The sequence below is a fragment of the Ursus arctos genome, unplaced genomic scaffold, assembly GCF_023065955.2.
Source record: "Ursus arctos isolate Adak ecotype North America unplaced genomic scaffold, UrsArc2.0 scaffold_21, whole genome shotgun sequence".
Classification (NCBI taxonomy): Eukaryota; Metazoa; Chordata; class Mammalia; order Carnivora; family Ursidae; genus Ursus; species Ursus arctos.
Genome location: NW_026622886.1, coordinates 39023974 through 39036050, shown reverse-complemented (window position 1 = coordinate 39036050; position 12077 = coordinate 39023974). Strand labels below are relative to the sequence as shown.

Sequence of the window (12077 nt, the reverse complement as noted above, 5' to 3'; positions counted from 1 at the left end):
TGGAGCATTACGACAGCAATTAGGCTGCTGAGGTTTTCCCCTGCAGTGAGTCGTGAGACCTCAGGCCTACCATCCTGTACGATTACCGAAAAACATTTCCTTTTAGTGCAGATATTCTTGGCTCTCAAGAGCAGTCTTTGGAATTATCGGCAGTAGAGAAGCTACTCAAGATTACGTGAAGAAGCAAAAGGCTTCATTACTTCAGGAGAGGCCCCTTGACCTCTGGGAAGACACTCCACTGTAGATGATCTTTCACACATTCGCCCCGAGCGCTGGTAACAGTTGGCTCATTCTCGCTCTTTCACTGAGACATGTGGGGAGGACTTTCTATGTCCCAGACTCTAGGGAACAAGAGGAGCAGGACATCATCCCTGACCCTCCTGAGACCCCCCCCCCCCCCCCAAGCCGGTGCACCAGCCAGAGGGCTGCACAGTTAGCCACCCAACGACGGGACGAGCGTCTAACTGGCATGGACGTGGTGCTGGGAGGGGACAGGGCAGGGGCGCTCGGGCTGCTCTCAGGTACATGGGAAAGAGGATGAAGGACGGAAAGCGGGCGGCTTCCGGCAGGAAGAGACATCTGAGCTATCCGGCTCTGAAAGAACGGTATGTGGTTTTTGGTTTTGTCTGTTGTTTCGTTTTTAAACAGAAATTTTTAAAAAGGTCGAGGTTACATACGAATCAATTCTTGATAAGAAAGAATCTGATTTTGAGCGCACCAGGAACTGCCGAGAGAATAATTACCACCCCACCCACCCGAGCCCGCCCTTCTGCCGGCTTTGCTCACAGGAGGGGCACTCCTGTTTCGGAAAGCCACCCCTTCCTTTCCTCCGCTCCGGGAGCCAGCCGTCTGTCCCAGGAGACTCGGGGGAACTGTGGGAAAAGCGCAGCACGCTGGGCGGGGCGCGCGCGACTCAGGGGCCTGGCCCGGAGCCTGCGGGTGCGGCGGCGGCGCCTCAGGACCAGCCTGGCTCCTCCGCAGGTACCGCGCTCCCCGTGGTCGGGCGGGAGAAATATCTGCGCGGGGGCGACGGCCGGCCGGCTGCAGCGTCTGCCCGTTCTAAAGTCGAGTTTTCCCTCCTAAAGAAAATGTACTTCTCATTTTTGTACCTCAGTGCGCACGGTGGGAAGAGCTGGGAGCATCTCTTCGAAGTCCTCCCCGTATGACTTGCCCCTTGTCTTGGCAACAGTCCCCCCGGCTTGCCCCTGGCGAACGGTCGCTGCAGTTCTGTCTCTGCGAAGCCGGCGAGGCTGCCACGCTCTCTCCCGCCACGGAAGCACGTGACCCGGGCGGCGGGAAGGGGGCGCGCACGCCTTCGGCCGAGGTTGGCAGGGGTCACGCTATGCTTCGACTGGGGCTCAGCAGCCCCGGCTGGGCGTTTGGCCGGACCTGGGAGCAAGGCGGTAACCCTGTGGGAGTCGTCCCGCGGGCGGGAGCAGGCCTGGGGCTGCCGGGCGCATTGTTATCGCGGCGTCCGGGCGCAATGGCTGTCGGGAGAGGAGCTCGCGCCGAGCGCCGCGGAGCCGGCACGTGCGGAGGGCAGCTGAGGGACGCGTCGAGCCCGGCTCCGCTGTCCCCGCGGGCTGCGGTGGCCCCTCCGACCGGCGCGGTGAGGGTAGTGCGGGGCAGCAGGGAGCGTGGCAGGGAAGGGAGTCGCCAGCGGCTTCGGGACAGCCGCTTGAGCCCATGGGGGCCCTGGTTTTCTGAGACGCAGACAGGATTCCCGTCTGCATTTCACAGAAGACTCGGGGTTAAGTCGGAGACCCTGCGACTGGTAGGGGACACAGGTGGAACCCGAGAGCCCAGACTTTTCATTCCAGATCCAGCTTGTTTCCTCAGCGCGGCCGCGTCCGCCGTGGATTAGCTGGCCTCCGTTTCTTGAGCATCGCGATCTTATCTAGTTTTCATTTTCAAGGATTTAATCGTCCCACCTCCAGGTTTGAAAGAATCGATCAGTGGTGATCTGGAAAGAGCAGATCAAGGAAGGAAAGCTGAACCACGGATCTCGAGCAGGCAGGGCGAGCGTGAGGACTGTGCTAGAGAACGTTCCCGAGCGGCCGCATCTGGAGAACCGTGGGCCCCGTGCCCGGGGCGCCTGTGGGGGGTTGTGCAGGAGCTGAGGCAGCTGAGAATTTCATTCTTAATTTATAAGTGTGAGTAGCAAATGCCACGACCCCAGGCGCCGTGTGTTGTTATGAAGGCCCCGCGTGGGCCCTCAGTAAGCGTGGGTGGCCGGGTCTCCGATTTATAGCTCAGCTTCCACCGCGAGACTCTTCTATTCTCGCCTTTGTCTCCCATATCCACCCGTCTTGGCGTGGGGCGGAGGGGAGGGAAGGAAAAGCTCATCAGGACAGTCGCAAAATTGTGCTTCTTTGTCCCTGATGTGACCCGCTGTGCAGGACTCACCCCTCCCTCCCCCCCCCAAGTCCTAAGTGTCCCTGAAGGAATGTCATTCATGCACAGCAGGGGTCCTCATCCTCCGTTGTGATGGGACAGGTGCCATTCTCTCTTCTCTTTTGTGGCTCTTTGGGGAGTTGTCTCTGGTCACCGCCACTGCCAAATCCATTGGCTCCCCCACTGATATTGACCAAAGATGCCACAAGCCCGTCAGCCTCTGGCACGCCTGTCCCGAGGGCTCTGCCTGCCACCACAGCCAAGAGGTGCTGGGCCTAGTGATGCCAGTGCTGGTCCTCCATGGACCCTGTGCTAAGGCAGTTCTGTTTTGGCAGCCTCCTCTTCCGAGGAGTCGGCCTTGACTGAATTCATGCCACTTGGATGGGGGATGATCTGAAAGTTGGACTTTACTGTGTTAAAAACACCTCCCAGGAGGCTGCAGTGTTGTCCTAGAACCTAAAACTTGATGCGTATCTCTATCCTTGCTTCCCTTGGTCTGTCATTTAAAAGACCCTGGAGACTTACCCCATAGTCAGACGTGCTTGAATCCTAAGTGAATGTAGATTTTAGAACAAAATGTAAATAAATACATGCACTTTCAGACAGACTTTCTACTGTTATCAAATTGTGCTTTGTATAATCCTACCTCTGAAGCAGAGTCAAACCAACTCCTATCTACCTTTCTAGAGATGCAAATGTTTCCCAGGACCCACACAGCTCCACTTCAGCTCCTGTGCTCCTGGGCGCGGGAGGATCTTGGCGACCAAGTCCTCTCAGGCACTGTGTGCGCCTTACACCAGAGAATTGGTGCTTGGCAGCTAACTTCTCAAAGAGGGTCTCCTGGCCCTTCCAGTAGGCTGGCTTCCATTTTTCCTTTGTGGCAAGAGCAAAACCAAACACACAAAAAATGAGAATAGACTGCTCCTGAGAAGCACATAAACCCAAATGAGAAATTTTCTCTTCCCTGACCCAAAGATCTCTGACCTTTGAAGTTTTAGAACAATGCCCAATTATTTAAGTCTGTATACTAATACTTCTTTAATGTGTTTTAGTTTTTTTATTCATGTCTTAGTCACAGACTTTCTGGAACAGACTGTTTTTTAAACAAACCAAATTTAGGACATCTATTTAAATCACTTTTGAAATGCAAAGAATTTTTTTTTTTTGGTAAATAGTGATTTACAAATGGCACCATTCCATTTCCATTCTGACACTTTGACAGGTTATTAAAATTATGTGTTCATGTGATTAATTTTTTTTAAAAGATTTTTTATTTATTTATTCGACAGAGATAGAGAAAGCCAGCGAGAGAGGGAACACAAGCAGGAGGAGTGGGAGAGGAAGAAGCAGGCTCCCAGCGGAGGAGCCTGATGTGGGGCTCGATCCCATAACGCCGGGATCACGCCCTGAGCCGAAGGCAGACGCTTAACCGCTGTGCCACCCAGGCGCCCCCATGTGATTAATTTTTGACCAGGGGACTGGAAGATGGAGAAAATGGTATGAGTGGTAAAAAGTAGGAACAATGGTGTGTGTGCGTGTGTGTGTGTGTGTGTGTGTGTGTGTGTGTCTATGCACATAATTTGGAGTCAAGCTAGAGTAAGGTAGCAAAATGTTTTCCTCACCCACTCAGGGTTCCTGGCTGGGTCTCAAAATTAAACTGACAAAGGCAGATTAATAGGAGAGAAGCACACAAATTTATATAGTGTAAGTTTTACAGGACACAGGAATCTTCATAAGGAAATGAAGACCCGAAAAAAACAGATAAACCTGAATATTTTTATGCTACGTTTGCTGGGAAGTGGACAGTCATGTAAAAATATGATAGGTCAAAAAGTATGAGGTAAGTGTAGTAAACTGGGGGAAATTGAGCAAGGCCTGTTTGTTCAGATTCTTCTTGGTGGTGTCACTTTATCTTCAGAGATAAGAACACTCCTTTCCTCCAGGTACAGGGAGGACATCTCTCAAATGGGGGTTTTATGACCTGTTGCAGAAGAGAAGAGCTATGGGAAGAGGGTCCACTTTGCTGTTTCTCCAACTCCTTCAGCTTAAAGTATTCAATATGGGGCTCCGGTTCAAGATGGCAACCCACAGTCGGTTGGGAACTCAAAACCTGGGGCTTCTCCCCAAGGAGCAAAGGGTTCATATTCCACATTTGCATCCCATGTTTTAAGATCAGCACCTGAGAGACAAGCCCCCAAAATATCTAGCTTTGAAGACCATCAGGGCACCTATCCACCAGACCCACGGGGCTATGGCAAACTGAGTCTCTTAAAGGGAATGTGTGTCGACTCACCTGATCCAGGGCCAGTGCAGAAGCAGCCCTCTGAAAAGTCCCCTTTTGTGTGAAAGTAGCGCATTTCCTAATTTTAAAGTGTTGGGCTAAGGTGGCAGGGGGCTGCAGGGATACCGTCCAGGGAGAGAAACTGTTGGATGCCACCTTCCTGCTTTCCCTCCATCTTGCTAAAGCCAACAGGTGCCATCTTTTTTTTCCCTTTCCCTTGGGTGCCATTGCTATACTCCACCTAGTGGGGGCCGTCTTCCATGCTCTCCCTCTTCTTTGCTGACGTGGGCAATCACTACCTTTGTAAAAAAATTCACCCTTTACTTTTTCTTCCAACCCCCCCTTTTAAAACCCTTTTTTCAGTGAGTCTTATCTTTGTACTTCCTCTCTGTCTCACTCCAGCCAGTAGGCACCATGTTATGCTCTCCCCGGCCACTCTCAAGTGCCAGTATCTCACAAAGGGGAGCTTCTACGCAAGTCTGGTGCCTTGGTTTTTATGTCTGGTGACCTGGTTTTTGTGGCTGCCACTTAGATGTCCCTTGATTGTTTGGATCCGGAGGCGGGGGTAGGGGCGGCTTGTGTTCCTGGGCCCCAACGGACTGTAACACTTGGAGAGACAGTTCTTGGCAGACTATCACACCTAGGGCACTACATGGACAGCAGACTGAAACACACCCGAGTCTGTCTGAGAAAGAGGCATATTTGCTTTTCTGGGAGCTTTGGTCTGAGGGGCAGGCTTGTGGTTTGGCACACTTACAGGCATCAAAGGGGCTCTTGGTGAACAGAACCTTTGCGCTCTCCTTCTGCCTCGCCCTGGCTCCCCCTGTATGCCGCAGGAAAGGGCTTATACCCTTCTCTGGTGCCCTGATTTTTGTGGCTGCTGCCAGGAGACACCTACCTCTATGCTGCCTAGCTCTGGTGGCCAATGGGGCTACGCTTGCAGGTGGCACAGGACTGTAGCCAATAGAGAAAGAGTTCGCAGTCAAGCTAGTGCCCCTAAGGCACAGCAAGAGACAGCAGACCAAGGAGCTCAATTGTTTTGGAAAGAGGCCTATTTGCTGATCAATTAGCCGCAGCCTGAGGGGCAGGATTCTAATGAAGCACACCTCTAAGGGCTGACTGGGAACCTTTTCTGAGGCCTTGGACGGTGGGCACTACGGTCTTGCTCTCCCTCTGTTGTGCTCCAGAGCGCCAGCGTCTCTTGGAGGGGAGCTTTTATAGGTGTCCGGTACCCCAGTTCTTACGTCCAATGTCCTGGTTTTTGGGGCTGCCACCTAGGAGATCCCCCTTGATCGCCTGGTTCTTCTGGCCCCCGGGGTTGGGGGGGCGTGGGGGCTGGCGGTGGGGGGAGGGCTTGTGTTCCTGGGTCCCAGGGGACTGTAACAATGGGAGAGACGGTTCTTGGCAGGCTACCACCCCAGGGCCCTACACAGCAGACTGAAACACAAACCCAGGCTTTCTGTGAGAGACCTACTTGCTAGTCCTGGAGCTTTAGTTTTAGGAGGAGGTTTCAGGCTCGGCGCACATTTAGAGGCCCCAGAGGCGCTCTCAGGGAATCTAGGCAGAGGGACGCCATTTTGGCGCTCTCCGTCTGCCTGCTACAGCCCACCGATATCTCAGAAACGAGCTTGTATACGGGTCTGGAGCCCCGGGTTTTGTGACTGCTGCCAAGGGGACACCGGACACCTCCAGATCACCGGGCTCTGAGGGCCAACAAGGCTTATGCTTGTGAAAGGTTTACATTTGCATTCTTTAAAAGCCTCAAGGGTCTGACTTCCAATCAGCCTGACTCTAAGGTGCTGATTGAGATTCTCCCCTTTGTGACACTGACTGGTCCTGGCACATCCTCTACTACTGGGAGCTATTAAAAATAAAATTGGCTGCTGGGACAATCACAGAAGTTTGAGAGACAGCTAATAGCGAGGGCAAGGTTGAGTGATACGGCCTATCCCCTATGGGAGGTCACTCTTTCGAGACTAGGTGAGGTGTCTGTTTCATCTAAAGCATAGAAATGGTGGTTGCACGAGTCAGGGGGTTCGGTGCAATGGGTGAAGGGAGTCAAAAGACACAAACTTCCAGTTATGAAATAAATAAGTCATAGAGATGTAACTTATCATGGTGACGGTAGTTAATCATACTGTATTACATATCTGGAAGTTGCTAAGAGTAGATCTTAAACGATCTCATCACAAGAAAAAAAAAACCACGTATGGTGACAGATGTTCACCAGATTCATTGTGATGATCGTAGCTCAGTATATACGAACATTGTGTCATTATGTTGTATACCCGCTACTAATATAACATATGTCAATTATACCTCATAAAAGGGGCACCTGGGTGGCTCCGTTGTTTAAGAATCTCCGTTGTTTAAGAATCTGCCTTTGGCTCAGGTCATGATCTCAGGGTCCTGGGATTGAGCCCCCAGTTTGGGTTCTCCACTCAGCGGGGAGCCTGCTTTTCCCTCTGCCTCCCCACCCCCACTCATGCTCTCTCTCTCTCTAATAAATAAATAAAATCTTTTAAATAAAAAAAAAATTATACCTCAGGAAAAAAAGAAAAGGAAAAAATAAAGTATTCAAGATGCCATATTTGGGGGTAGTGTGTCCTGAACCCCATCACTAGCCAAACATCAAGGGGTCCTTATATTCTATCTATCTAACCCCCAGTGTCTGAACAGGCTTACAATTGTATTTAAGATCTTTTAACAGGAAGCTGATAGAGCATTCAACCCAGTTTAACAGGTATTTGTGAAGTACCTATTATAAGTCTCTCACACTCCATAGGGATCTAATAAGAGACAAATGCATTCAAAGGCACCCTCCCACTCTGACTTGCTTCCTTGAACTGTTGCTCTCAAGGACTCTGAGTGGGAAAGATCAAAATCCACTTCAACTCCACTTTGGCTGCTACTTACATTCAGTCTCATATTTAACTAACTTTCCCAGGGCTGAGACAGTTTTGTGTATGTGGGTTGGCATTTTATCGGTTCTCCCACCTCAAAAATAGCCCAGGATTATATAAGGCAGGGCCTCTCTTGAGTGGTCCTTTCCTGAGCTGGGAGAACGAACCGCTCGCCAGGAATAACCTGTCCCGTCATAGCTGCTCAATTCAGCAGGACCGGGGAAGAAGGGTGGGAGAAACTTTAGGAAGGCCCCGTCCTTTACATTTGACCATGTTGTGTTTCACTGGCCGGATATGAAAGGAAAACAGAGCTCAGATAACAGGCTGTTCAGTGTCCCAGAGCAGGACTTCTCAAACCTTACTGTGCCCACAACTGCCCTCGGGATCCGGATCCTGTCGAATTGCAGGTTCTGATTCGGAAGGTCTGGGGTGGGGGCCTGAGAACTTGCCTTGCTATGAACTCCTCCTGCGTGATGTTGATGCTGTTGGTCTGGGGAACCTCTCTGAATAGCAGGTCTTTGTTTGTCAAGTGTTTTCCTATGTCATCCATTCAGTTTTTTAAAATTTATTTAAATTTAATTAGCCAACATACAGTACATCATTAGTTTTTGATGTTGTGTTCAGTGATTCATTAGTTGTGTATAACACCCACTGCTCATCACATTGTGTGCCCTCCTTAATACCCATCACCCTGTTACCTCATCCCCCACCCCCTCCCTTCTGGAACCCTCAGTTTGTTTCCTGGAGTCCAGAGTCTCTCATGGTTTTTCTCCCTCTCTGATTTCTTCCCATTCAGTTTTCCCTCCCTTCCCCTGTGGTCCTCTGCACTGTTCGTTATATTCCACATATGAGTGAAACCATATGATAATTGGCTTTCTCTGCTTGACTTATTTCACTTAGCGTATTGCCCTCCAGTTCCATCCATGGGGATGTAAATGGTTGGCATTCATCCTTTCTGCACCCCATTCAGTTCTTAGGACAGGCCTGTGAGGTACTTGACACATCCCCATTTTACAGAAGTGGAGGCAGATTCAGTGAGGAAAACAAGCTTGCCTATGGCATGCAACCAGGAGGACCCATACTCAGTCATCTGAATCCGAGGCCTGTGTTTCCGCCCACGGGACTGCGGCTTGTCTGCACACATCAGCCCTCCACCCATGACGGGCCTCACGGAATGACCGACTGCGGCTTTTCTGTTTCAGAGCGTTGGTCCTACAGCACACGGCTGTGTGTCCCTAGTCCTTGACTCTGGTGACATCTGCTCCCGATGGGGCTTGTTAGCATGTTTGGCTGGTGATTCTGTCATCCGATATACTGTCCTTCTCCACTTCATATTTTACCCACAGATGGGTACAAAATTCCTAGCTTCTCATATCTGAATTATAATTATAGGCTGTTCAGTGATGCTTGGAGGCTCAGGTGCTGATGGGTACATAGAGGACTGATCTATGAGAAGTCAAATATAGAGCATTGGAACGAGAGATTAAACATCTTCCTACTGATAAAAACAACAGAACGAGAAGAATAGTATATGCTAGAAGTCAAGGCAGGCATAATGGGTAAACACAGGGGCTGAGGAGTTTTGAATCCAAGTTCTGCCTCTTACCAAATGAGAAAGCTCTCTGTGCTTTGATTTCCTTCTATCTTGAAAGGAGAGATTATGGTTTTTGTGACAACTAAAATATTTAGTTCACAACCGTGCCCGGCACATAGTAAGTGCTCAATAAATGTTAGCACCATTATTACGCATCACCTCAACCTCCTTATTTTTAATATAGAGCCACAGAGGCCCAAAAAGCTTAAGTGGTTTCAATGTTATTAACAAACTAGGATGGAGCTTTTGCTCTGTAGCAGACAGTAACTAGTTGATGCCTAGAGACCTGGCTGATTTCTATTCCATTATGATGTTTGTTGCACTCACTGCCACTCTGGGTTTTCAACAGGTTTTTGATATTCCGAACAGATCCATGGGTGGCCTGGGCAACAGTAATCACCGAACTATCTTCTTTCTCCATTTGTCTTCTTGACCTGGAGGGCCCTGGAGTATGGACTGAACGGCAAGGAGCCCCGAGCTGAGCCACAGGTGCCGTAGAACTGGCTGGCGGGGTCCCTGGTGCGCAGGTCAGGAGCGCTCCCTCAGTCCAGGGCTTGGGATCGCTCTCCCCAGGCACACATTTCCAACCCCACCCGGAGACTGGAGATGGCTGGGTTTAGAATCGGCGTTTACCTGGCTGAAGCGAGTGCTATTGGCATCTCCATCCCGGAGGAAGGTAAGGGATCTGGTTAGCCTGGGCTGTGGGCGGGGGCATCCGTCTGCAGCTGACCCTCCTGCCCCGTTATACAGTTCTCTATTGCAACGCCTTTGTGTCCAGAGAACTCTCTGGCTCAGAGCTTTGGTACTTTTGTTTGGAGCAGCCTTGCCCCAGTCTTCAAGTGTCAGGTAAGGCATCTGGTGTACAACTAAGGGATAAGCAGAAGAAACAAAAATCTTTTCTTACTTGTGTGAAGCCAGATATGTGCAAATACACAATGAAGAAGTACAAACGGCTTCACGGGAGGAACTGTACAAACTCCCAGGGGGCTAGTCCCCATCTTTACAAACCAAGACATGCCTAACATTTCACTATTTTGTTTTCCTCTTCATTCAGAATGCAAATTATTCTCATTGTTGCAATGTAAGGCGTACATTCCCCTAAAAATGATTGCAAATGTTTGTCTCATTGCAAAGTGTTTCAATGTCATCAAATGATCTTCCTTCAACAAGAGCTCCTGTATGTGAAGCCTGTGCGTGCAGAAAACCCAGAAATGTTGAAAATAGACCTTCATAGACAGGCTAGCCCAGGGGAATTCACTGCCCCAGTTACAGTGTTTTTGGATTGCGGAGGATAAAGGGCTCCAAATTGAGGAATGTGCAAGATGGGAGAAGCTGTGATCCCCTGTCTTTACACAGGGAATGAGGAATTAGTCATGCTGACTTCCCTATGCATTGAGTTATGGAAGTGGACAAAATTCAATTTTTTAAATGTTATTTTATCAGAATAATACATGCATGTGATTTCGGGAGTTGAACAGGACCAGTGAGCTCACGGGTGAGGATACAGTTCTCTCTCACACACCAGCAGCAAGGAATTTCTGCTCTTTGTTCTTGAACGAGGCCCACGTTTCTAAAGAATATGCTTAAGCTGCTACCGTTCGTCAATTTAGACATTACAGTAGATGAAGATTTAACTCAACTACCTTCCACTTCATCCTGCAATGTGTTTCCACCAAAATTTTCTAACAATTTATGTTCTGTTTTCATTATTCTAAATGCAAATGTCCTTCATTGCCGAGCTTAGAGGTGTGATTCTATTTTCTGTAAATGTTTTTTGCTGCTGTTTCCTGGGCTCTGTTTCCCACAGCGGTTGGGGCATTTTCTAGCAGGCACTCTTCCCTTACTTCGTGAGGCTGATGACCGCCATTCGCCAGCCTCGTGCTCAGTAGGGTCTCCACTAACGGGGTCTCCTCGGGCAGCGCCTTTATCTAGACTGGCTCCCTTCTGGCTTCTGCCCCCCTGCACCCCTGCACGGAGCTGCTAAACGTGAGGCCCCGCCCCGTCCTGAGATTGCTAAATCGGATTCAGAGATGGCATGCGGAGAGAACGACAGAAAGGCGAGAGGCAATCATGAGTATGGCATCGTCTAGAAAGGGTTTTCTGAGATCTTTAGATGCCGCCGGCTATAAACCCTTACTATAGCGTGGATGTGGATACCAGGTCAGGGATGGCTTTAGAATCACTGTGAGGGTTTTCCGTTCTCTTCATAAATAAGCCACGGACGTCTGGACAGCCTCAACAGCGATTTCATTCTGAAATGGATTACTTGGCTTACGAAACCCGGAATCCCTCACCCTGTGTTTTACCTTCAGGCCCCTTATGCATGTGTCCTCCTCCTCCTCCTCCTTCCTGCATCACGGCGGAGAAGAGACCAGCAGCGGCCTGCGGGTTGCCTCCCAGGCTCTGTGCAGATGCCCTGAGTACCGAGCCGGAGGGACCCAAGCCTGCGCAGCCACACGCACGCATCATGCGCTCACACGTGTCCTCAGAAGCACCGAACACACCGAGACGGACATGTGCGTCCTGATGTCTCTGGGTCTTCATGTAATCCTCTCTGATGCTTTTAAAGCTTTTTTCCCAAGGAGAGAGAGAGAGAAACCAAGAAACAGACACTTTACTATAAAGAACAGACTGATGGTTCCCAGAGGAGAGGTGGATGGAAGGATAGGGGAAGTGGGTGATGGGAATTAAAGCGGAATCATGATGAGGAAACAACAACAACAGGAAAGGCAATCATGACTGGAGGAACCGGCAGGGAAGGGAGGACAGCAAGCTCAAAAACCTTCCCTGTTGCATTTTTGCTTTCAAACCCAGGATACGGAAAAACATATTTATAATAACCAGTGCAAGTTACTGCAGATCATAAGCCAAGGACGTGAAAAGAAAAATGCTGGCAAGTCATTTT

At 49.9% G+C, this 12077-nt stretch overlaps 1 protein-coding gene across 6 annotated transcripts in view; it reads right to left on the bottom strand.

The window, feature by feature from the left end:
• LOC123001132 (uncharacterized) overlaps positions 1–12077 on the bottom strand; it is a 190542-nt gene that overhangs the window by 6120 nt on the left and 172345 nt on the right. For 3 of the 6 annotated variants that reach the window (XR_008960770.1, XR_008960768.1, XR_008960769.1), the window contains 2 exons: positions 11479–11741; positions 8128–10038 (listed from right to left, as the gene is read on the bottom strand). Coding sequence is in view for 2 of the 6 variants with exons in the window: in XM_057316447.1 (XP_057172430.1) it covers positions 9806–10038; positions 11479–11716 (471 nt within the window). In the remaining 4 variants the exon portion in view is untranslated. Of the gene's footprint in view, positions 1–8127; positions 10039–11478; positions 11742–12077 lie in introns of those variants that run through there. The other 3 variants (XM_057316447.1, XM_057316446.1, XR_008960771.1) reach the window with 2 other exon arrangements.